Genomic DNA, 25,939 nt, shown 5'->3' with positions numbered 1-25,939 from the left:
GAAATATGTCAATCTGGTAAAAGTACATAAAAAAATCTGGTCTGACACAAACATGTAGTTGGAAAAGAAATATTTTAATAGTCTTGCATATTCAAAAACATGACAAGATTAGTTACAATCTAAATTTAAAGATTTAGATTCTTAAAGATTAGTTACAATGTGGTATCTGAAATCTTATCAATGAACTTCTCACAATGTTACATTAAGATCAACTGGTGTATCTTGTACTTTAAAGGAATCTTCTACCTATGCACAATGGTGAAATATCAAGCATTATTTGGAAAACACAGGTTCATCACTGTATACAAATCTTCCAAATGTTGACACATTTCATTATATAATGTCAGAAAATGATACTCACTAATATCAACATATCCCATTAGAAAAGTCTTTACATATTTGGAAGCTGTCAAGCTTACTGTGTAAGGCACAAGTTTTCCAAAATTCTAATTTTTGCTTAAATGCTCTCCTTTTTACATTGGCAACAAATACTACCAACTTCTCCAGAAGACAGGCTATTTTCATCCATTTTTGAGAAAATATCTGCCAAATTACCAAGTCTGAATGAGTGTAGTTTGCCTGTCAGCCTAATGTAAATAAAAATGGCATTCCATGAAACAAGCAACTAGTTTAACATATAACTCAAACAACTGCACAAATGCATTTCCCTAAAACAACCATGGTACTTCAACTTGCAGCAGAAGTGCTTCATGTATATTTTGCATTTCATTACAGAATATTTTTTTAAATGATGTGTACTCTAGTGTTCAAAATTTAATAAAATTAATGGTTTTTACTGCTTCATCAAGGACATTCAAAAATAGCATATTTTTATTTCAAGTGCACAGTGCATGCTTTTGCACAATCAGTACAAATGTCAATGCAATGAAAAAGGCAAATAATATTCTACTATCATGAAAATATGGATTCCCTTAAAGGATCTAAGGAACCCTGAGGAGTTCCATGGACCACACTCTGAGAATCACTGGGCCAAAGAAAGGACACTAAGACTAAAAGGGGCAATGGCACAAGATTAGGTGGCAAGGGAAAGAGAGGCAGATCAAACAGGATTTTATATGCTATACTAGAAACTGTGAACTTCACAGTAATGGAAAGACATGAAAAGAGGTAAAGTGAAAGGGTTTGCATTGAAAAAAAGATAGCACTCACTGGAATGTGGACAATGTACTGAAGTGAGGCAAGAACAGATGCAGGAAGGCCAATTCAAAAGCTATATTGCAGTCCAGGTTCAAGGTAACTGTGACTTGGACCGTAACTGTATGATCACAGGAGGTAAGACAGTGAGCAAATCTGAAATACACTGCACACTAGTGGAAAAATAGGTAGGTTCTGGTGATAGCCTCAATATGAGGGATAAGAAAGATAGAGGTACCAAGGATTTCATTCAGATTTCTGTCTTGTGCTAGTGATGCCTTTAACTGAGAAAGGGAATGCTGCAGAAGGACTAACGAATGATAAGGAATAAGGTGATGAGACATTTGTATGATTTCTTAGTCACTGCTTCTGGATTTTCTTTGCTGTGTATGGCTGCTCTTACAAACCTGACTGCCTCAGAGCCTGGCTTGAGCCTTATGGTCTTCTCCTTACACTCTCACCCTAAGAAATCTCATATCCTATGGTTTACTGAAGGCATTTATATATAGCCTCTCCTGAGTTCCAACTATAAATTACAATGGGCTAATTGATGTGTCACTTGGGTAGAGAAGACCAAAGGTGGTGAGATGGGCATAATTAAACAGAGCCTAAATCATCAAATAAAGGGGGTAATACATACTCAAAGAAGCATAAGTCATTAAAAAGCAAATGACAGACTAGTACATGTAGTGTAATCTTCTTCATTAAAAATGTTAATGAATACGTATAGCAAACAAGTCTAAATAGCTAAGCATCTAGTTAACAATGGTAACCAAGGGGCTGGCCAATTAGCTCAGTTAGTTAGAGCATGGTGTTATACATAACAACAGGGACAAGGGTTTAGATCTCCATATCAGCCAGCATTCAAAAAACAAACAAACAAACACAACAATGGTAATCTAAGAGGGTCTGAAAAAAGTTGGAGTTGAGGCATTTTACTTCTATTTATATTTCTATATTTGATTTTTTCCATTTTTCTTTTTTCACAACTCATGATTTAGTCTACAATAAATAAAACAGATTAAATTTCAAATTTTACTTATACTTAATATGGTAATTATCTTAACAGGTTTGCTAATAAATTTTCTAACTTTTTGGATTACGAGCAACACTTGCAATAAGTGCAATTAGATGGAAGAAAATAAAAATATGGTCTTTGTTTTATCTGATGAAAATAAACACCAAATTCCAGCACTTGAAAACACCGTACAAGCAGTGTTATACACAGAATACTAAAAACACATTCTTGAGAAATGCGTAGAAGGATGCATGTAAGTGTACAAAGCCTACCCCAGGAGAGAGATAGCAGATGCAGGAAATTATTTTTTCTTTCTGCACCCTCACTTATTATAATAAAGATACATTAATTTTAGATTTTTGAAAAATATAACACGTTTTTTGACTTTAGAGAGATGGCAAAGATACATCAAATAAAACTGAAAAGTCCACAACAAATAAATCAAATTTTAAATGGTCTCTTATGAGCATTAAAATCATAGTGACATACAACAAAAATGAAAAGCAATAAAACAAATCCACAGCCTTTCAAAGATAACTTTAATACGCTGTTGTTGTTTTGAGGGAGAAGGGGGAAGTTAAATTAAGGCAAATAGTTTAATGATTCACAGATGTTAAGGTTAAGGTTAAAGTCTAAAGAATTTTAATACTCTAAAGACAAAATGTAATAACTACAATATATTAAGTCAAATGGTAACTTAAATCCAAGATATAACATTCAGAAATTTCTTTAATAGAAGTCACTACCTGAAAGGACATCTGATAAATCTATTTCATCTGATTGGACACCAATGCTGCTGTTGTATATATTTTTACAAGAAGAGCCACTCATCTCCAAATCAAAGAGGACTGGATCAAATGGTGAGCTATATAATCCATATCTGAAAAACAAAATGACATACTAACAATTTTCCTGTCAGCCATCTAATTAACAAATTACCTATTTACTGAGTTTTAAAAGCAGTTTAACAGGGCAGAGGAGATGCTAACCAAATTTACTCCATCAAATTCAGTGAATCTCAACTGTGTTCCCTGTAATCTATACTCCAAAAGACACTGTCCAGAGACTAAACAAATGTGATTTAAATAAGCTGGTAGCTAATGTACTAAGACTGCCACCTGCAGACTGAAGCAGGGAAGAGATATCAGGCACCCATCTCTCCCTTCAATCACTACAACGACACAGCAGAAAGTGCAAAGGCTTGGAGTAACATTTCATCAAAATCAAAATTCTAATCTACGATGATTAGAAAATCACTGCTCTAAATAAAGGAATATCATACTTTATATGCTGAAAATCAGGCAAGAACTCAAATCTAACCTTTTACTATTTTTAAATTCATTATGTTAAAGTTTTGGAAACATAACCAGAAGATGGAAGAATACTACTTAAGGGCAGTCATAATTTACATAATTTCACCTATAAAGTTGTAACAACAGAGAAACAGATCACATTAAATTCCTCTTCCATTAGACAGAACACCACCTTTAAGTATTAAATATATGAGTAATTAGCCCTCTGAATAAACATCTTCAAGACTTCTCAAATTGTTAAGTGGAATAACCTCACAAAAAATGAGGAAAAGAAAACCTTACACTAATATCATCTGGGAAAAGGTAAAGCAAAATTAAACAAATTTTTGCAAGAAAGCAGTGTTTTAAACATATATTTAATAACAGTTTTATGCAAAGGTGGTATCATACCCAGAAAGTCCCCTGTTATTAGTCACTATGTATACTAAAATACCTTGTCTGAAGTAAAGCCTCCATTGGTGTTAGCCTGTCCTGTAACTGCCTGGACACAGCAGTAAGCAAAGATGCACAAGCTGTACTGCACCCAGCCAAGTCTTCATCTTTAACATAATTCAGTAAGACAAAATACCAATAGACAGAACCTGAAAACAACAGCAATAAAAATAAATGTTTGTTTTTCCTCTTCCTTCTTTAACAAAGAGAAATTCAGATTACATGTTTATCAATATACCTCCTTCTGCTACAAAGATGCCTCCTTTTTCTGGAAAGAAATTCTTTAAGGGCAACTTACAAAGAAAGACCAACTTCTTGGAGAGATTAAAGAGGACATGGACAATATGAACCACATCTTGAGGCTTAGTCTCACACTAAACTTCAAACATTTTTTTGTCATCAGCACCACGCTCAGCCAGTGAGCTAACCGGCCATCCCTATATAGGATCCGAACCCGTGGCCTTGGTGTTATCAGCACTGCACTCTCCCAAGTGAGCCACGGGCCGGCCTCTTCAAACATTTTTTTGGACAGAGGTATATCAAGTCAACCTAGGCACTTAGGTGTACAATAATTTGAGATGACCCTCAGTGACATTTTAGAATAGCTGGAAAAGTGGTCCTTTGAGCCATCCTTCCTGAATACTATTCTTCTGTACTAAAATTTTCAAAAACACTGGATGGCAGTGAGCTTCATATAGCACACTTTAGCAAGTGAATACACTGTAGCTATTCTATATTTCCAGTTATATACAGACCAACATGGCTTAAAAGATGATCATGGTGGTGTATTTTAAGATTCTTTCATAAAACTTGAGATGTCTAACTACCAAAGTACACCCCAGAATTTAAGCCTCCTACCTCTAAAACTATCCTCAAGAAACTGTTTTAAACATCAGAGACTATTCAGTGAGAACTGAATCCAAAATGTTCTACTCTACATAAGAGTTAATAGTTTCAGTCAATATATGTTCAAGGTAAACATAAATAGACCCTTTTCTTAAATTAAGATAATGATAAAATAATCATTTACCAACTAACTCTGATCAAGCATTTTTTCTGGTTTACACAAAGATAAACTTCTTGTAAATTATACATCTCATTAAGGCAACCTATAGAATGGGTTGGTTATTTATAAAAACAGAAAACTGTGAGAAATGTCTACAAAAAATAGCATTAGATCTAAAAAGCCAAATTAGTAACCCTTGATAGTAACAGCATAAGACAGCAAAAATCATAAAACTCTTCATTACCTTATATATGTGCTATTTTAGGGAATTGCTTCCTAAATTCCTACTTGACAACTACATTTATTCTTAAAATGTATTTCTACAGAGTGATCAGGCACTGAAAAGACCACTGACCCCTTTTTTAAGGAACTCCAGTTTGCCTTAGTCCCTACCATCAGACACAATATATGCACGTGCAATGACACCTGGACCATTTTACTTATTTATGTCATTTCCTTGGCACTTGCTGGAATTTTGGTTTGTGACATCTGATCTACAATAGTAAACAACCAAACAATTTAATGATTTTAATGAAATACAGAAAAATGTATAGATTAAGATGACTTGATATTTGTCCCACTAACCTTTCCTAAGAATATTATTGAACAGAGAGTATATGTCCACTCAACCACAATTTATCAACCCCTTACAAAAAAGCTACAGGAAAAAAAGGGAATAACAGAGAAAAAATAGTTACTAAGTAATCCTAACTATACTTGGGAGATATTCCCTATAACTATAGCTATTTGTGATTAAACTAATTTTACATACCACCAGTTGCTGCTGCAGGCAAAAATGACATATTATCAAGTAAAGCCTTCAATAGAACAGATCCAAATCCTGGTTGACATGGGTCACATTTGCCATTACTGAAAAAAATTTTACAAGAAAAAAATTTTAAATATTACTCAAGGTCTAAATTCAACCCTAAACCTGATGTAGTATTTTAAAATCCTTAAAATGTATTCATACTGATTACAAGAAAAGATAACAGGGACAGATTATACTGCCTTTATAACTATTTTCTTATTCATTAAACCATTACCTTTACTAAAAAGTGCTAACAAGCAGTTTCAGTCAATATTGACCATTAGCTCTTAAACACTTCCTAGATATTTTAAGCTTCAGGGTTTAGAGAAAAAGGTCTCCAAAATGTTACAGAAAGATCCAGTAAGATTGTTATATAACAGGGAACAAGGCTTCTGGTGAAGAAAGAACAACCAGGTAGAGTAGGAGTGAAAGTAGGGGAAGAGTTCCCATTACCAAATTCTCTAAGCCACTACTGATAGGCAGAGAAGCCTAACAGACTTATTTAACATGATATTTTGCCCTACAAACCCAAAATTCTTTCTTAGAATGTCAACAACTCTCCATCAACTTTTGAAATTCTCTTAAGTTATACATACATTCAAATTAGGATCAAATTACACTATAGATATCACCCACTAAATTGCAGGTGCACCTACAAAGTATGCTTTCAACTTAAAAACACACCAACCTAATGCACAAGGCAAGAAATCGGGAACACTTATGGGCTATACTTCGTCCTGCCTCAAAGAAACACACACGTACGATGTCTGAAAGACATTTTCGTGTTTTTGAAAGTAGGCTTTCGTTTCCTTCCTTTGAGCTGCAAGACAATAGCAGACATTTTAGGCTCATCCATGACATCCAAAGGGCAATCATCAGTGGTGAGCAAAATCTTAATTATTAACCTTCCAGGTCCATTTGAATGTACTCCAGCTAACCAACACAGAATATCTAATACAAGGCTCTGGGCATGTTCTGTGATTTGGCCATCATCTGCTTTTCTGCAAAGAGTGTTAAGAAGCTTCTCATGAAATTCTGAAAACTGTAACATGGCACATCGTTGCACTCTACAAAAAAAAAGCAAAATAAATATATTACCAATCAAAATAGCAATTAGACTAAAACTACCACCACAACCTGATTGGTCATGTAATGTTTCATTTTAAGTCATGAATATCACAACTATTAAAACAAACTTTTAAGAGTATATCTGGAGTACTTCATTTGCAGAAAGTATTAGAAGAAATGAAGTTTACAATAATGTATTATAATCTAATGAAGAATGAGCATAACTTCAAATCATGTGTATTTCTTTCTTCATCTATTCCTGTATCTAACAAGCACTGTTTAGACACCAGCGATAAGATAAACCAACGAAGTTCAAAGACAACTCATATCCTCAGTAAGATTACAACTTAAAAGAAATGAAAAAGAAACAAAAACTTTCAGGTAAAAGTTAGATTTTTAAATGTTTTTGTGTATGTTGGTATGTTTTGTACTTTTATTACTATAAGAATAGCACAAGAATGAAATAAGACTACCTTTCCTTAGAAATTGAAGTTTTCTTAAATCTTCTAATAGTTACTGAGACCTCTTGAAGTAAGTCACAGCCGCGGAGGTTTTCAGATTTACGGGTGCCACTTGCATTTTCATTCTTAACACTGGATGTTTTTTCCTAAACATACAAAAATTAAAAATTGACCAAACAAATTAAACAAAAAATATTTACTATTAAAGCTGTAAAATAAAGAAAAATAATTGAACTATGATTATCAAAACAAATCTCAAAGTGATAGCTTTTATGGTCATGTTCAGTTAATGACTAATTCATCCCAGAATTATAATGGAGGGAAAAAAGAAAGATATAGTCACTATAGTAAAGGCAAAAATCCAATGACTAAAGATTATAAAATTAAAGTCCTGAGTCCAATTCCCAGGTATAGCATTTATACACTACATGAGATATGCCAGCTCCCCAATCACTAAGGTTCACTCACTTTCAATATAAAAAAATTGAGATAATAGCACCTACTCTGCCTATCTCAGTTATTTCGAGGACTAAATCAGATAAAGTACACAGAAGTCCTTGAAAAATTGACAAATATAAGATAACTGGTGTTACTAATACTGCTGCCATTGTTGCTTATGAAGAATAATGATTAAGAAACAAAACCTCCAGAGTTCAGAAAAATCCAAGATAAGACAATTATGAAGAGCCTGCATGGTACACAGCTAGTTGTAGAATATCAACCATGAAGATTAGAATATATCTCTAAAATTACTTCCCCAATTTCTCTTCCTACATCTTCCCAATGTTTACCACAAATAAAAGGGGGAGAGTGTGTGAGTTATCAGTCCAGCATAAGAAAAAACTTTCATACGTAAAGAAATAAGTACTATGGCCCAAAACAATTATAAAGGGAAGTATCTGCTAACAATACTTCCTACTAAATAGACTTTATAAAAGCTAGATAATTTGTCTAAAGTTAACTCAAAACATTTTCTTCTTAATTACATTTTTTAAGTTGCTGCAAAGAAAAAATGCAAACAAACCAAGTGTCAAGTAAAACATCAATGAAGGGTCATATTACTTCCAACAGTGTATCAAATCTCATCCACAATGTTTTAAACAGCATTGTTATTGTTCAAAAATAACAGTTTCATACCTTGCCTGCCGCAACTTTTGCCAAAAGCGAAGCAAGTGAGTAACCCTTATTACTCTGGTGTTTTAGGGATGGAAGTCTTACTACAGGACGAATACCACCATTACAAATCTCATCTGTTCCTCTTTCATTCACTGCTTTGACATGGATTAAAAATGAACGATATTTTCCTCCTGCCATACCTAGTGAGTGGCATACAATGGAATAAATAATTGAATCATCAAAAAAGTAAACTGTTTTTCATCTTCATAGAGCAAGCCAAATAATTAACTCCACAAAAAGTACACTAAGTCAGAATTTTCAAATTACACTGCTTAAGTATATAATATGGCTGAACAACCTTCATATGTTGGTAGCAATTAACAAAAAGTACAGGAGTTATATAAACAGCATAAAATAGAAATTGGACTATTATAAACATTTGGCATGTTTTTCTCCAATGACATTATTTATTTTAAAGGCAGAAATGTTTTCAACTACAGAAAAATAAAAAGCCTTACAGTATTAACAGTTTAACAAGCACAAGCTTTGGAGTCAATACCTGGGTTTGAATAATGGCTCTGTAGTTTACTAGGCATGTGACAAATCATCCTCTCTCTGTAGTTCAGTTTCTTCAAATGTAAAATGAGAATAATAGTACCTGCACCTCAGAGTTAACTAAAACACTTATAACTAAAGCACACACTCAATACATACTTATTATCACTACTTAGGTGCTTTATCTTGTTTTAACTAAATTGAGATCATTCTATGCAATCCACATATGAAAGGTATTGCAAAAATACCCTCAAATTAATATACCTTCCAGCAAATCATTAATCTACTGTTGCCTTAGCAGATATTAAATCTTTGCACGATTGCAAAAGCCACCTTTGTTGTTTACCACCTGTCTACCTGCCTACTGTCCTAGCATTACACTGTTACGCTCTTCTTATTGCAATACTATTCTATGTTCTAGTGTCTGACAAGGCTCTCCCTCACAATATTCTGTTTCAAAATTTCTCTGGCTGGTTTCATCCTTTCACTCTTCCATAAAAATTTAGCAATCATTTTCTCCAGATCCAATGATTTGGGGGATGATTTGATGAGAAAAATAATAAATCTTGGTAAATTCTAAGAAAATTAATACTTTCACTTTATTGAGGCTTTTCAGATATATGCCATATAATTCTAACCTCCATTTTGTCAAAACCAACACTTTATTTTCATGTAAAAATTAAAGTTTTGCACACACTGAACAAAATTAATATTCTAAACAATATGAGAAAGGAGATTTTTATTAGATTTTGCTCACCACTGTATTACAACATGAAGCCTAACACATCACAGCGTTTCAAAAACTTAATGAATAAATGAGATATAGTCAAAAAAAGCCCAATAAAACTTGTATATTTATACTATGTCTGCAACTAAATGGAAATGTGTGAATGTGGACAAACATAACATAATGAAAATAATGTAAATTTTAAAAAGTTGTTATTCAGATGTTCAACTATTTTCTTGGTTTGGAAAAGGATTTCCAAACCCCACCCCACCTCCAAATTTCTTCAACAACTAAGCTAGGCATTTTGTTTCTTGGCTTTTTTTATTCATCCCTGGAATACACAAGTTGAAAAAGTCTTACTACTCATATTTCAATTTATTATCTATATAACAGCCAATTATTTTTAAGTGCACATTCATTATAATATGCATTTATTTATGAAACTCAAATCACTGTATCTGATACTATCAAAACTCTTCTATAAAAACCCATTTAAGGGAAGATATTATAACTACACAACAAACACTCTGATGACATGGGACTCTACACTGATTGGAAAGGTAAAAATGACAGAATTTAATGTCTGATTACTTGGAGGAACGCTGTTATGTCACACCGTCACCCTGTAGCTATTTCTATATGCTTTTTCAAAAAGCACTGAGACCTCCATGTCACGAACAGTAGGATCAAATAACCATAAAGTTACTTATGAGAGGAAATGACCTTAGCTACGAGGAAATTGATGGAATTTCTAATGAAAGCATAAACAAAAGAATAGTTTACTTTTTTGAGATTGGTTTTTTAAAGAATCATTTATACAACTGTTGTATTATTCATTCTGCTTTTACAAAACATAGTACTTCACCTTTAACAAGTTTTGGGCTTGTTAACGTCAACATCCCAGCATGCCCTGATAGATCAAGGCCACTAGCAAGCCATACAGGCCCACATAGAATGTCTTCTTTATGATCCTCTAAAAACGGACATAATCTAAGACCTGAAAAGAAAAACAAACAATTTTCCTTTAAATTAGTTTGTTACTCAAAATGTACTATTTAGTAAGCAAATTCCCATCCCATTTATATATAATAACACCACACAAAATACCATACTTAGAATGTGTTCAAATACAGGGCCGAGCCCATAGCGCAATCGGGAGAGTGCGGCGCTGGGAGCGCAGCGACGCTCCCACCGCGGGTTCGGATCCTATATAGGACTGGCCAGTGCACTCACTGGCTGAGTGCCGGTCATGAAAAAAGGACAAAAAAAAAAAAAGAATGTGTTCAAATACAAATACATTGTCATGCTAAGAAACTATAATCCATTATCTGAAATAATATGTTGCTTTCCATTCCATATTACTTTATGTTTCACCTTGATTTTCAGAAAATTTATAAAACCATGACTTGATTTCAAATTCCAAGGCATTAAAAAACAAGAACGCAACTATTAGAGCAGCTGTGTTCACAAAGATGAGCTGAAAGTTAAAGCATATTGCCAAAGCAGAATTATAGGTTATTTTTTAATCATGTTCTTAAAACCAAGTTTTGCAAGCCATAGGAAATCTTTGCCCAACACGATGCATTTGAACCACTAGTCCTTTTACTGTCATGGACAACAGCTCTGTAATTTAACTCACACTGTGATTCCTCTACATCCATGTGCTGCATTTCTTCATTCAAATCAACCAGGGACGGTTTCCCATTTTGTTCCACTTCAATGTTAAGAGCTGGAGACAAAGGAAAGGTGATCTGCCTATCTACTGCTGTTTCTAGAGGATAAAAATATTAGTAAACTTAATTTTGCTTATTATCAATGATTTATGTGCCTAAAATCTAAAATTTTCTGTTAAATCAGGAACTACTATGATGCTACCAAATGGTTGTCAGGAGAGGAAGAAAATTAGATTCAACTAATTGTTTTATATACTCTTCTCTCTTTTAATGGTAATAAATATTCACCTAAAGAAATAATTTGCTGGCAACTAAAATTTCTTCCCCTAGGCTGCATAGTACAAGCACCTACAGAGTTTTAAAAATACTGATGCCTAAGTCCTACACCTAATTAAGGCAAAATCTGTCATGAAGCACAAGAATACATACATAAACACAAACTCACATAAATACACAAACACATACATATACATGTAATTTTTGACACAGGAAATTTTTCAAATTTTAGTGTTTGAACCTCTGGTGTTGACATTTTACCCTAAAATTATCCCAAGACATTTAAATTAATCTATTAAAGAGAAAACACTGAGAAGTAACATCTAGTTCCGACCATGCTAAATGTCTACTATGTTTTTTTTGGTGGCTGACTGTACAACCTATTTTAATGACTCAGTACATCAAATTCTGAACTTGTAAGAAAGATAAATAAAAACAGGTATGTTTCTGGCATTACATGAAATGTTGGCTTCCCTTAACTTTAAGAGTATATAACTTGCCATGAGAGTTTTTTTCAAAATCAAGTCTCCTCTTAGGGGGAAAAAAAGGCATAAAGCCAATAATGCTAAAAGTGACTCACAAAGGAAGTAATCCCACTCCCCAAGAAAGCATGACTAAATTATTCAAGTTTATGCTATTCTGAACATTACCGAGTTAACTAAAAAGCTGTAAAACATTCTCTAAAATGTTTCCTACTTTTTGACTCTAAATCACAAAAAGTAGAGCAGGCAAGGGACATCAAACCTAGACAGTCACGGTGAAAATAAGTTTTTTTTAAGAAACCAACCACAAGATAAAATCTTTAACTATAAATCTTGATCCAGTCTTACCATTGACTTTCCCTAAGCCTGGAGCTTTATTTTTCAGCAGTGTCACTTGTATCTGTGGAATACTGGTGATGTTTGAATTCAAAACAAATTTGAAGTCCACGTGTCCAACCATACAAGCTTTAGGTAGAACCAATTCAAATACATGTTCATCCCAGCTGTTGCTGTCAAAAAAGGGGGAAAAAGCTAAATAAGGCAAAAATCTTTCTTCAGCCATAACTATATTATCATTAATATTACCCTCCTACTTTTTTATTTGCAGCTTCCAACAAAAAAATGTTTCCTCAACTGTATCAAGAAAGATAAGCAGTTCCCAATGGAGAGGTTAAACTTAGGACAATAAATGATCTTACCTTAGGAATCTACACCTGTCTTCAGACTTGTACATACCAATAAACCCTTATTCCTCAAAGTGTGGACTATCGTGTGTCAGAATTATCTGCAGATTCCTGGGTCCCACCCTAGATCTACACATGCGGTCCTGGAACCTCCATTTTAAACACAACTTTTTGTATGTCTTATATATAGCCATTCTCTGGTTTTAAATTCCATATAGAGGCATTCCTCATTTTATTGTGCTTTGCTTTATTGTGCTTCACAGATTTTTTTTACAAATTGAAGGTTTGTGGCAACCTTGCATCCTACAAATCTATCGGTGCCATTTTTCCAAGAGCATGTGCTCACTTCAGGTCTCTCTGTCAGACTTTGGTAAGTCTCACAATATTTCAAACTTTTCATTATCATTATATCTGTTATGGTGATCTGTGATCAGTGATCTCTGATGCTACTATTGTAATTGTTTTGGGGTACCACAAACTGCCCATATCAGACTGCAAACTTAATAAATGTTGTATGTGTTCTGATTCTACCAACTGGCAATTCCCCCATCTCTCTCCCTCTTCTCCAGCCTCCTTATTCCCTGAGACACAATAATATTGAAATCTGGCCAATCAATAACCCTATAATGTCCTCTAAGTGTTCAAGTGAAAGGAAGAGTCACACATCTCTCACTTTAAAGCAAAGATCAAGCTTAATGACGAAGGCATTTCAAAAGCAGAGACAGGCTGAAAGCTTAGATTCTTGAACCAAAGAGTTAGCCAAGTTGTGAATGCAAAGGAAAAGTTCTTGAAGAAAATTCAAAGTGCTATTCCAGTGAACACACCAATGATAAGAAAATGAAATAGCCTTATTGCTGACATGGAGAAAAGTTTTAGTGGTCCAGATAGAAGATCAAACCAGACACAACTTTCCCTTAAGCCAAAGCCTAATACAGAGCAAGGCCCTAAATTTCTTCAATGCTATAAAGGATGAGAGAGGTGATGAAGCTGAAGAAGAAAAGCTGGAAGCTAGCAGAGGTTTGGTTCATAAGGTTTAAGGAAAGAAGCCATCTCCATAACATAAAAATGCAAGGTGAAGCAGCAAATGTTGCTGTGGAAGCTGCAGCACGTTATCCGGAAGATCTAACTAACATAACTGATGAAGTTAGCTACACTAAGCAACAGATTTCTATTGAAAGAAGATGCCACCTAGGACTTTCATAGCTAAAGAGGAGAAATCAATGCCTGCTTCAAAGCTTCATAGGACAGTCTGACTCTCTTGTTAAGGGCTAATGTAGCTGGTGACTTCAAGTTGAAGCCAATGCTCATTTATCATTCTGAAAATCATAGGGCCCTTAAAAATTATGCTAATTCTACTCTTCCTGGGCTATATAAATGCAACAACAAAGCCTGGATGACAAGACATCTATTTATAGCATGATTTACTGAGTATTTTAAGCCCACTGCTCCAAAAAATAGATGTCTTTCAAAACTTTACTACTCATTGACAATGCACCTACTCACCCAAAAGCTCTGATGGAGATGTACAAGGACATTAATGTTGTTTTCATGCCTGCTAATACAACATCCATTCTGTAGCCCATAGATCAAGGAGTAATTTTGACTTTCAAGTCTTATATTTAAGAAATACATTTCAAAAGGCTATAGCTGCCATAAATAGTGATTCCTCTCATAGATCTGGGAAAAGTAAATTAAAAACCTTCTGGAAAGAATTCACCATTCTAGATGCCACTAAGAACATTCATGATTCATGGGAGGAAGTCAAAATATCAATGTTAACAGGAGTTTGGAAGTAGATTCCAACCCTCAAAAATGACTAAGTGACCAGTCTAATTGCAATAGTAGATGACTCTATTTTACCCTATAACTAAGAATAAGAATATAGCAATTTCCAAAATCAAGATGACAAATGGAAGGAACAAAGATAATATGTAAAAGCTAGGAGAAACAGTAATATTACCTAGGAATTCTAAGTTGTCTCTAACCAATATATAATATGAACATAAAATTAAATATTCTGGAAAAACGTTTTACCTGTCAGTCTGTAGTTTCCACGTTCTAGTATGCTGAGCAGCATCTCCATGGTGTTGCTGATGCAAATGTTGAGGATGCCTCCTTTGCTGCTGTTCTTGCTGAACTTCTACCCAGCATGGAGGAACAGTAGCTGAAAACCGTGGAGTCAAAGTCTCAAAGCGGGTTAGCTCCACTAGAGATGTCAAGATTTCAAGGGTGAATGGCTGGTCCACCAATAAATCAACTCCTTAACATTAGTGAATGCAGTATTTGAAATAGGTTGAAAGAAGAAGAAGAAATTTGAATTTATGTTTTTTGTTTATTCAATTGCAACACTTCTCAAACATCCCGTAAGTGAAATTCAGGTATCTATACACAACTAAAGTAACTAGCACTGACTGAATAAACAGCACAGAAGAAAAATTCACCTTGAACATTTCAAATTATAAAGAGATTATTTGCTGTTAGAGAAACCCAAACCCAATCTGTCTTACTGAGCTTTAACTGGCCCTATGTTAATAAGGGCAACAAAAATAGTGGTACTAAAATGCAAGGCAATTTAAAGAGCTCAATAATTAACTGTTAGAGCTTGTTATTTATAAAATAAAATGCTAAAAGTACATAACACATGCCCTTTTATAATCAATAAAAAATTTTAAAAACAGTCAAAAACTACATGATGGCAAATAAATACTTACAAACTAAAAAATTAAGCAGTATTTTTAAAGTAAAGAATGTAAGTAAAGGCAGTGAAGAATATTCTGTACACATACCAGTATTACAACAGTAACCACCTGCTTCAGACAGATTGGTTTTCTTTTACAAATACATTTATTCACCTCTGTGAAATATCTAACATTAGACATAATGATTAACAATAATATGTTTAAACAAAAACTAAAATAAAATCTGGTAAGTTTAGAATATTTTCACAAAGAAAAACGACAATAAAATGTTTTATATAGAACCTAAATTCTATAAAATTATTATAAGTTTACTCAAAACTACATCTTTTTCTCAAGGTTTAGACTCTTTTATATCTGATTAAAACAGTGTTAAATACTGTTTGTAAACTTTAATAGCATGATGTCAATGTCCTTTCTTTACATTATTTATTTCTTTATAATCTAATGAATCTTTTCTCTACTAAAAAGTACTTTTATGTACTTTATATGAGAATTCTTCTCCATTCTACAAATAACCTACAAAATATGAAAAGTACATTAGCTTTTTATACCAAAGTACATTAGCTTGTACAGTTAACCAAGATAATCAAGTATTGATTAATTACAGAAAGGCCATTTCTGTATTTCAACTGGGGAATGATTTTGCCTACAAAGAGTCATCTGGAAATAACCTGACTGTCATGATGGAGACTGGAATCTAGTGGATAGAAGCCAGAGATGCTGCTAATAATACTCCCACACAAAAAATAACCTGGTCCAAAATGTCAATAGTGCTGAAGTTGAGAAACCTTGACATAGATAACCACATATTACACTAGTAATCCTTAAGAAACAATCACTAAACTTAACATATATGATACTAGTAATCATTAAAAGTTTGCTTTTGGTACAAGGAAGAATGATCAAATGTCCAAATATAACTATCCATGAAGATCTAATACCAACTTTAGGAATTTCTATTTGGAATATGTTTGAGTTTAAAACACTTTTCATTAAAGATTCACTAAACTTCTTTTAAATGCTTTTAGATTTACTAAATTTCAGAGCATAAAATGTAGTAAGCGCTAAGAGTAAAACATAACAACACTTTGGAAACACAAAAAGACTAGCTTTAGGTATAAAGGGTGAGGGTGAGAGCTTGGTGCAACATGTAAAGAGCATGAAACTGAATTATATACTTAAGAAATCATGAAAAGTTTATAGTAACTGGATACTGAGAGTCAAACTAAAGTTATTTCACGAATGTCCAGAAAGTAAATAATGATTTTTAGGCAGGAAGTAACAAACTATCATTAATTCTTACTTCTTTTGGGCTGACCCGTGGCTCACTCGGGAGAGTGTGGTGCTGACAACACCAAGGCCACGGGTTTGGATCCCATATAGGGATGGATGATTAGCTCACTTGGGAGAGCGTAGTGCTGACAACACCAAGTCAAGGGTTAACATCCCCTTACTGGTCATCTTTAAAAAAAAAAAATTTCTTACTTCTTTTGCAAAAATGGCTCTGGAGGATAGTATAGAACATGGGTGGAGGAAAAAGGCAAAAACAACAAACAAATACAAACAAACCTATCTGGGGCAATGTGAATGTGAATATACTACCTCAATGAGAGTATATTTTTTGGTTTTCAGTTACAATACTAATATTAAAAATATTAACCATTCTACTAATTTTACACTTAACGAATTCTTCTCTCTTTCATTTTTTTCCTCCCTAACTAAACTAAAAGCTCCTTAATTGCAGAAATTTTTTTACTTCTTAGGTGATTTCACCAGTATTGATTACCCTAGCACAGGTTCAGAATCAGCTTGAGAATCATTTCTTATTTTAATGTTTATAATATTTTCCAACTACTAGAAAAATATTGATGAATATACAATAACAACCCTTGTAAAAGAATGTGAACAAGGAAATGAATTCTCCCAACAAAACAATCAAGAGTTGATTATAAAAAGTGAAATAATGTTTAAGATTACATAAGAAAGTCTCAGAAAACTTAATAGTGCAAGAATTTGCATCTCTAAAAAATCACTTAAAAATTTCATATCATACCTGAAATGCCTGGACTTGAAGGATTTGATAAAGGTTTAGAACCTTCAGAAGATGGTTCTATTCCTTTAGAAAGAGACCCATCCACTAATATATCAGCTTCATCAATGTCATCACAGGTTCCTCCAATTTGGAGAAAATGAAGCTCACCACCTATAATGTAGTAAAATCCCATCAACATAGATAACATGAAAAATGGGTAAACACTCAATATTCAAATGCAATACTAGTTAGTTATGAAACTTTATTTTAATAACACTTGATAAGCAGATAAGGAAAGCAAAAGTGATATATCACCAAGAATTTAGAAATGTAATTGCTAAGAAAAACTGAAAGCCATTTTAATGAAGAAAATGACAAATACATAAACGTATGTGAAAATAAGTATTTGTCTACTACTTACTATGAGCAAGACACTATTTCAATTGCTTTAAATATTTTGTTTATTGTTCACCAAAAACCCTTGCAGTAGAAACTATTACTGTGGACATTTCACAGATAAGGAAACTGACGCACTGATAACTGGGATCAACAGCCCAATCTCCTAATTCTAGCAATAACAAAACGAAACAAATACAAGTTCGTGGAAAAAGAGAATTAAAAAGATAATATGAATCTTTCTGTGAACTTTTGGAAGACCCTTTGTACTATTAATTTTTGAAGGACTCACAATGAAATGAAAGCAATTCTTCAAATTTCTAGTTCTCCTATCTCTGTCACAGAAAAAAACTGACAGCAAACTTCGCAAATATTTAAGACCAAAAAAATCAATAGATAATAGTATATTCTAACAAGAGTATTTGAAGAGTCACTTCCAGCATGAAAGAATGAGGATGATAAATCCTCTTCCTGAAAAGCAACTATAAAGCTGGACAAAACTGTCATTCAACCAGGCTGAAGCATGCCATAAAAAGCAGCACATATGCTGCTACTTCCAGAGGAAGTTCACTTGATTTTCAGTTTAATGTGATTTCAGTGAGGAACAAAGAGGTCTGCTACCTGAGGTCATGATCCTGTCCAGGGCAAAGCACTAGAAATACTAGGGATTTAACCAGGATTATAAGTGAGAGAAGCACACAGGGTCTGGTAAACTCTCCACATAACCCACATTGATCACAGGCTGTGCACCTGTGCAGTAAAGACCAGAGACAGAACAAGCCATCAACACCATTCCCAGCCAACTAAAAGCTTCCATGTCTATGTAGAAGAGACCTGAGAGGCACAACAGAAAATAAAAGCCTAGGCACACTTGTTTAATGGGCACAGAGTTTCTGTTTAGGATGATGAAAAGGTTCTGGAAATAGATAGTGGTGGTTATACAACATTGTGAATGTACTTAATGCCACTACATGTGCACTGTAAAATGGTTAAAATCGTAAACGTTGTTATGTGTATTTTGCCACGATTTAAAGAAAGAAAAAGAATTACACACCATGAGTCAGCAATTCTACTCCTAAGAATACCCCAGGGAGCCTCTTACACATATGTGCATCAGGGAACTTACACAAGATGTTAACAGCAGCAGAACTCAACAGCAGAAAAACCGGAAACAACCCAGATGTCCACTAACAGGAAAACAGATAAATTGTAAGTGGGTTTTTTGCACAAAGAAGTACTAAGTACTATGTAAAAGTGAAAATTAAATGATCTATAGAACATACAGCAAAACGGGTGTAAAGCTAGAGCTAGGTCTCACAGACCCCTCAAGCCCCGTTGTCCAGACTGGATCACAAACCCTTCACACGCAGGTCTACGAGCTAGGTAATAGCAAAAGGTCCTTGGAACCGTGGGTGAAGAAATAATAGAGAGCTAGGATCAGCCGACCTAATATGGCTTCCCGGAGCGTCCCCTAGAAGTTTCTTGCATCACGGCTGTTAGTCCTTTATACCTAAGATAACAGTCCAAAACACCTCCCTCGGGCAGTAGCTACAGCCCAGAGCAGAGGCGGTTGGAAAGGAAAGGCGGAGTCTCAACATGCCCGCCGGCCCCGCCCACACCAGATACTGGGCAGATCCTGAACACCCGAGGGGCCCTGACCAATTTTTTATATTTTCCCAACAACGGGTAATCTTAAAAATATGAAAGGGTAAAAACCAAGTCCCCTCAAACTACTTAGTTTGATACCATTTTTATAAGGCAAAAAAACAAGCAAAACTCAACAATATATTATTGAAATACCCCCACATATGAAGTATAAAACCAGTTTTCTTTTTAAAAGGAAAAACAAAAATTATTCTGAGAAGTGGAGAGGCGGGACAAGACAGTGGACTAGAGGTGGCCAGGGCTCATTCCTCTCACAAAAAGGGACCAGAACAACTCATGGATAGCTAAATATCAATGGGAGTGTCTGTGGGAGAAGAGTGCAGGAGTGCAGTAGGAGACTGGTGAGAGAGCCCTGTGGACCATGAAAGCTCAGGATGCCAGCACAGAGACGGGAGAGAGGCAAACGGCATCAGCCATCACGTCTCCACCACCAGGATCCGCACAGGAGAGCCTTTTCCCTTGCAAGAGGAAAAGTTAAGCAGAGGGCCTCCATCTTCACCACAGAGGCCTGCAGTTCCTACTGCAAGAAGATTCTATAACTCCTGCAAGCCTGAAGCCAAGCTTGGAGAACTGCCTAGAATACACGCACTGCATCACTCTAGAGCAGGAGCACATACGGTGCACTCCCCAACCCCACCCTCCTAATCCAAGCTGATGAAATACAGCATCACCTTGAAACCAGAGCCACTGCAGGAGCAAGCCCTGCCCTAGGAGCCAGAAGCCAATGCACTTCCCCAGCCTTAAGGCTCTGCAGTCATCCCAACTCACTCACAGGAGAGGCTTCAAGGCCCTGGCCACTGGTGGGATGAGGCCTGGACCCAGGGGCAAGTGTGACCCCAACTCTGCAAGTCTGGGAAGACAAACCCAGGCCTGCTGAACTAACAAACCGCCAAGTCCCAGGCCAGGGGTCAGACAGGCAGACATTCCCCGACCCCCACCACTACCAGCCAGTGGACCAAGTTCTGTTTGCCCAAGCTTCAAACCCAGAAAAACAGCTCATGGATACCTACCTTAATGAACACACCCCCCAGACCAGTGGAAGTAAAGCGAATCCATACCCTCTCAGAGGAGCAGCCATGAGACCTTGCCCTTAACAGTCTCATATAGTAGCTTCGCACTCTGCCCAAGAAGTGGTTAGCAGGGCCCCCTCTCTGCAGCACCATATTAGCAGCCTTATTCACTGCCCAAGAAATGCTTGCTGGGCCCTGTCTCTGCAACCTCACCTAGCGGCCTCGCGCAATGCTGGAGAAGTGGCTGGTTGCCCACCCTCCTCACCCCAATAAGCCCTGTCTAGTGGCCTCCCCCACTGCCTGAGAAGCGGTTGACTGGCCCCTCTCTCTGCAGCCTCACCTAGCAGCCTTGCCCATGGCCCAAGACAGGGCTGGCAGGGCCCCTTCTCTGCAGCTCCATCTAGTGGCCTCTATTCTACTCAATCAAAACCCAAAGACATTTGCAGGTCAAAGTCCTTTCCCACGCAAGCCTTCTACAATATTAACAGGTGACTGTTCCAACAGATGCAATGCATAGAAACAAGAAACATAAAAAACAAGGAAAAATGACACCGTCAAAGAAAGAAAATAATGCTCCCAAAGAATCAGAAATTGCTGACTAGCCAGAGGAGGAATTCAAATATTCTTAAGGAAACTCACTGATACAAGAGAACACAAACAATTCAATGAAATTGGAAAAACAATTCATGATTTGAATGAGAAATTTACCAGATAGATAGCATAAAAAAAAATCAAACCGAAATCTTTGAAGAATACATTGAATGAAATAAAAAACACAACCAAGAGTCTCAACAGACTAGATCACACAGAAGAATTTCTGATCTTGAAGCCAACTGTTTTTGACATGACCCAGGAAGACCAAAAAAAAAAAAGAGTTTTAAGAAAATGAACTAAGCTTATAAGATTTATATACTATCAAACAAATATTCAAATTATGGGAATTCCCCAAAGAGAAGAAAACAAAAAAGATACTGAAAATAAATTTAATGATAATAGCTGAAAACTTCCCTTGTCTTGGGAAAGATACAAACATCCAAATCCAGGAAGCTCAAAAAGGTCCCCAAGAAAGTGCTCTCCAAAACACATTGTAGTCAAACTGTCAAAAAATAAAGACAAAGAGAGAATCCTAAAAACAGCAAGAGAAAAGCATCAAGTCACTTATAAAGGAATACTGTTAGACTAACTGCAGATTTCTCAATAGAAATGCTACAAGACAGGGGAGAATGGGATGATATATTCAAAGTACTGAAAGAAAAAAACTGCCAGCCAAGAATATTATACCCAGTAAAGCTATCCTTCAGGAATGAAAAATAAAATCTTTGTCAGACAAACAAAAATTAAGGGAATTCATCACCACCAGTCTGGCCTTACAAGAAATGCTCAGGGAAGTCCTACATCTGGAAGAGAAGGAACAATAACCATCACAAAAACACCTGAAAACACAAAACTTACTGGTAGAATAGATATAAAATTAGAAAGAGAAAGGAATCAAACCTCATCAATACAGAAAACCACCAAACCACAGGATAAACAATAAAAGAGAAAGAAAGGAACAAAGGATACACAAAACAATCAGGAAACAACCAACAAAATGAGAGGAGACCTCACATATCCAGAATACATAAAGAACTCAAAGAACTCAGTAGTATTTTTTTAAAAATCTGATTATAAAATGGACAAATGAGGTAAATAGACATTTCTCAAAAGAAGACATACAAATGGCCACCAGGTATATGAAAAAATGCTCAACATCACTAATCATCAGAGAAATGCAAATCAAAACCACAATGAGATATCATCCCACCCCAGTTAGAATGGTTATCAAAAAGGAACAAAATAAATGCTGGCAAGGATGCAGAGGAAGGGGAACTCTTATACATTGTTGGTGGGAATGTAAATTAGTACAGCCATTATGGAAAACAGCATGGAGAGCTCTCAAAAAACTACAGATAAAACTACCATATGATCCAGCAATCCCAATACTGGGTTTATCCAAAGGAATGGAAATCAACATGTCAAAGTGAACACCCATGTTTATCATAGCTCTATTCATAATAGCCAAGATTTGGAACCAACCTAAATGTCCATCAGCAGATAAAAGCATTTTAAAAACGTGGTATATATACACAACGGAACACTACTCAGCCTTGATAAGGAATGAAATTCTGCCATTCACAGCAACACGGATGAGACTGGAGAAACTTATGTAAAATGAAATAAGCCAGACACAGAAAGAGAAATACCACATATTTTCACTCATATGAAGAAGCTAAAAAATTGATCTCATGGAAGTAGAGAGTAGAACAGTAGTTACAAGAGGAGAGTGGAGGGGGGATGGGGAGAGGGTGGTCAATGGATACGAAAATGTACAGAGATAGAAAGAATAAGATCTAGTGTTCTATAGCAATACAGGGAGACTACAGCCAACAACAAATTACTATATAACTTCAAGTAGCTAGTCAAGAGGATGTTGAATGTTCCCAACATAAAGAGGTGACAAATGAGATGATAGATATGCTAAACACCATGACATGATCATTGCACACAATGATACCCAGTAACACAATGTAAAACAAAAAATTTTTCTGAGTAATAGTCATTTCTGGGAGAAGACCAGAGTTTAGGAGAGGGGAGGAGGAACACATCAGTAGATGCCAGGTATCTGTACTGTTCTAGTTCTTAGTTTGATAGCAGGCCTGGATGTTTATAATAAATTATCCTTTACCAATGTTATATGTTTTTTAAAAAATCAACAGAGGAATTAAAATAGTACACTAAAAATATTTATTCAACACAAGAGAAAGCAGTGAAGAAATAACAAAGGAATGCAAGAAAAAATATGAAACAAATATTAAAATAATCAAAATGGCTGACATAAATGCAACCATAACAATTACATTAAATGTGAATTGATTCAAATTCAAAAGGCAGAGATTATCCAACTGTATTAAAAAGCAAGACCTAACAGTATGCTGTCTGTAAGAGACCCATCTTGGATTCAAAATCACAAACTGAAATTGAATCACAAATTGAAAGTAGAAAAGATATGTGAGACAAACTGTAACCATAAGAGAGCCAGCATGATTTTTATTAATATGACACAAAATAGAGACAAAGGGGAATATTTCATAATGACAACAGTGTCAATACATCAGGAAGATAAAACAATTATTAAAAAGCCTCCCTAACGAAAGAACCTCAAAATAACTGATGTAAAAACTAACTGAATTAAAAGGAAAAGTAAACAATTCAACAAAAAATAGTTGGAAATTTCAATACTCCCTCTCAAAAATGATAAAACTGTATATAAAAATCAGGAAGACTTCAGTAACTCTTCAACAACATACATTTATACCAGTGAAATTTATAGAATACTCTACTCAATGCGTACACAATATACATTCAAGTGCACATAGAACACTCTCCAGAACAGACCATATGCTGGGCCATGAAGAGTCTCAATAAATTTCATTTATTTATTTTTTTGGTAGCTGGCCGGTATGAGGATCCAAACCCTTGATGTTAGAGTTACAACACTGCACTCTAACCAACTGAGCTAACCAGAGAGCCCTCAATAAAATTTAAAATACTGACATCATACAAATTATGTTCTCTGACCACAATGGAGATTAGAGATTCAGAACAGAAAGAAATCTCAAGAAACCTCAAATATTTGGAGGCTAAACAAAACACCTGGGTCTTAAACGACTCATGGGTCAAACAAGAAACCACAAGGGAAATTAGAGAACATTTTGAGCTAAATGAAAAGAAAAACACAAGATATCAAAATTTAGGGGATACAGCTAAAGCAGTGCTTCCAAGGAAATTTATAGCTTTAAAAAATGCCTGTATCACAGGGGGGTAGAAGGAAAAGTGGTAGACTGATGGGTACAAAACTATACTGTCTACTCTAAATGAATCACTGTGCAGGATACACATGTGTATACACATGTATTGAAACAACACACTGTACCCAACAAATATGTACAAGTAAATGTTAAAATATTTTGAATTTTAAAAATGCCTGTATCAGAGAAGGTCTTAAACCAATAACCCGAAAGCAAGCATAGGAAGGAAATAATACACTTTAGAGTGGAAATCAGTGAAATGGAAAAAAAGAGAAGAAAAAAAAAATTATTTAAGCCACAAGCTGTTGTTTCCCAAAAAACTCAATAAAATGTTTTATCTTTAGCCTAATTGCCCAGGAAAAACAGAGAAGACACAAATTACCAGTATCACAAATAAGAACAGTGACATCAGTAAAGAGTCCACAGATACTAAAAGGATTGTAGGGAATATTATGAAACTCGTTATGCTAAAAGTTGGTAATGTAAATGAAACTGACAAAAAAAAAACCTACGAGAGCTTACTAAAAAGAATCAGATAACCTCAATAATCCTCTTTAAAATAAACAATTTGTAGTCAAAAATCTTCCCACCAAAAAAAATCTCTAGGCCCAAAGGGTTTCATTGGTGAATTCTACCAAACATTTAAGAAATAAAATCATTTCTACACAAACTTTACCACAAAATTGAAGAAAGAATACTTTCCAATTCATTCTATCAGGCACACATTACTTCGATATCATAACCAGACAAATATTACAAGAAACAAAAACAAAAAAGATTACAAGGGCCATATAATATCCCTCATGAACACAGATGGAAAAATAATGAACAAAATTTTAGCAAATTGAATCCAATGTTATATAAGAGATAATGCATTATAACCAAGTGGGTTTTATCCTGGGAATGCAAAGTTGGTTAAACATCCAAATATCAGTGTAATTCACCATATTAAACTAAAAAGAAAAACCACATGATCATCCCAATAGACACAAACAAGTATTTAACAAAACACAATATCTATTCCTATTGGAAACTCTCAGCAAACGAAGAATAGAAAGCTAAAGAAATGTTTTCCTCCTGAGATCAATAGCAAAACAAAGATGTGACCATATAGATCAATAATCCCAGATAATGGGATTATTAAGGCCTTTCAAAACAATCATAGCTCAACTTCTCCTTATAAATATCAGTACAAGTATATAGGCTTTACATGTTGTTGGGGTCACATTCACATTCAGTACTGTAACATTTCATAACATATTCCCTTTAACTGCGAGCTTTTAACAAATTTATTTTTTAGGCATCAACATGTTATTAGGTACCATAACTGCTTCCTTATCCTTATATTCCACTGATATACCTTAGTCCTGTCTTCTCATTTAAGTTTTTCATATTCTATTTTCCCTTCTATTTTAAATACATATGTGCACCAAGCAGTATACCAATTTATCTTTCATTTTAAACTCTAGACATTTTATAAAGAAATTCATGAACAGTTTTCCTTTATTTCTTT

The 25,939-nt window shown here is 34.9% G+C and overlaps 1 protein-coding gene across 3 annotated transcripts in view; it reads right to left on the bottom strand.

Annotated features, from left to right (window-relative positions):
- BIRC6 (baculoviral IAP repeat containing 6) overlaps positions 1-25,939 on the bottom strand; it is a 244,234-nt gene that overhangs the window by 157,785 nt on the left and 60,510 nt on the right. For all 3 annotated transcript variants that reach the window (XM_063078978.1, XM_063078979.1, XM_063078980.1), the window contains exons 11-22: positions 17,529-17,678; positions 14,811-15,036; positions 12,442-12,602; positions 11,302-11,391; positions 10,528-10,659; positions 8,402-8,580; positions 7,277-7,410; positions 6,641-6,802; positions 6,424-6,555; positions 5,697-5,794; positions 3,920-4,067; positions 2,920-3,053 (exon numbers count right to left, since the gene is read on the bottom strand). In XM_063078978.1, the coding sequence (XP_062935048.1) occupies positions 2,920-3,053; positions 3,920-4,067; positions 5,697-5,794; positions 6,424-6,555; positions 6,641-6,802; positions 7,277-7,410; positions 8,402-8,580; positions 10,528-10,659; positions 11,302-11,391; positions 12,442-12,602; positions 14,811-15,036; positions 17,529-17,678 (1,746 nt within the window). The remainder of the gene's footprint in view (positions 1-2,919; positions 3,054-3,919; positions 4,068-5,696; positions 5,795-6,423; positions 6,556-6,640; positions 6,803-7,276; positions 7,411-8,401; positions 8,581-10,527; positions 10,660-11,301; positions 11,392-12,441; positions 12,603-14,810; positions 15,037-17,528; positions 17,679-25,939) is intronic.

Source organism: Cynocephalus volans, chromosome 14 (genome assembly GCF_027409185.1).
Source record: "Cynocephalus volans isolate mCynVol1 chromosome 14, mCynVol1.pri, whole genome shotgun sequence".
In the NCBI taxonomy this organism is placed as follows: domain Eukaryota; kingdom Metazoa; phylum Chordata; class Mammalia; order Dermoptera; family Cynocephalidae; genus Cynocephalus; species Cynocephalus volans.
The sequence above is the reverse complement of the archived record's forward strand: the minus strand, read 5'-3'. Positions and strand labels throughout refer to the sequence as shown.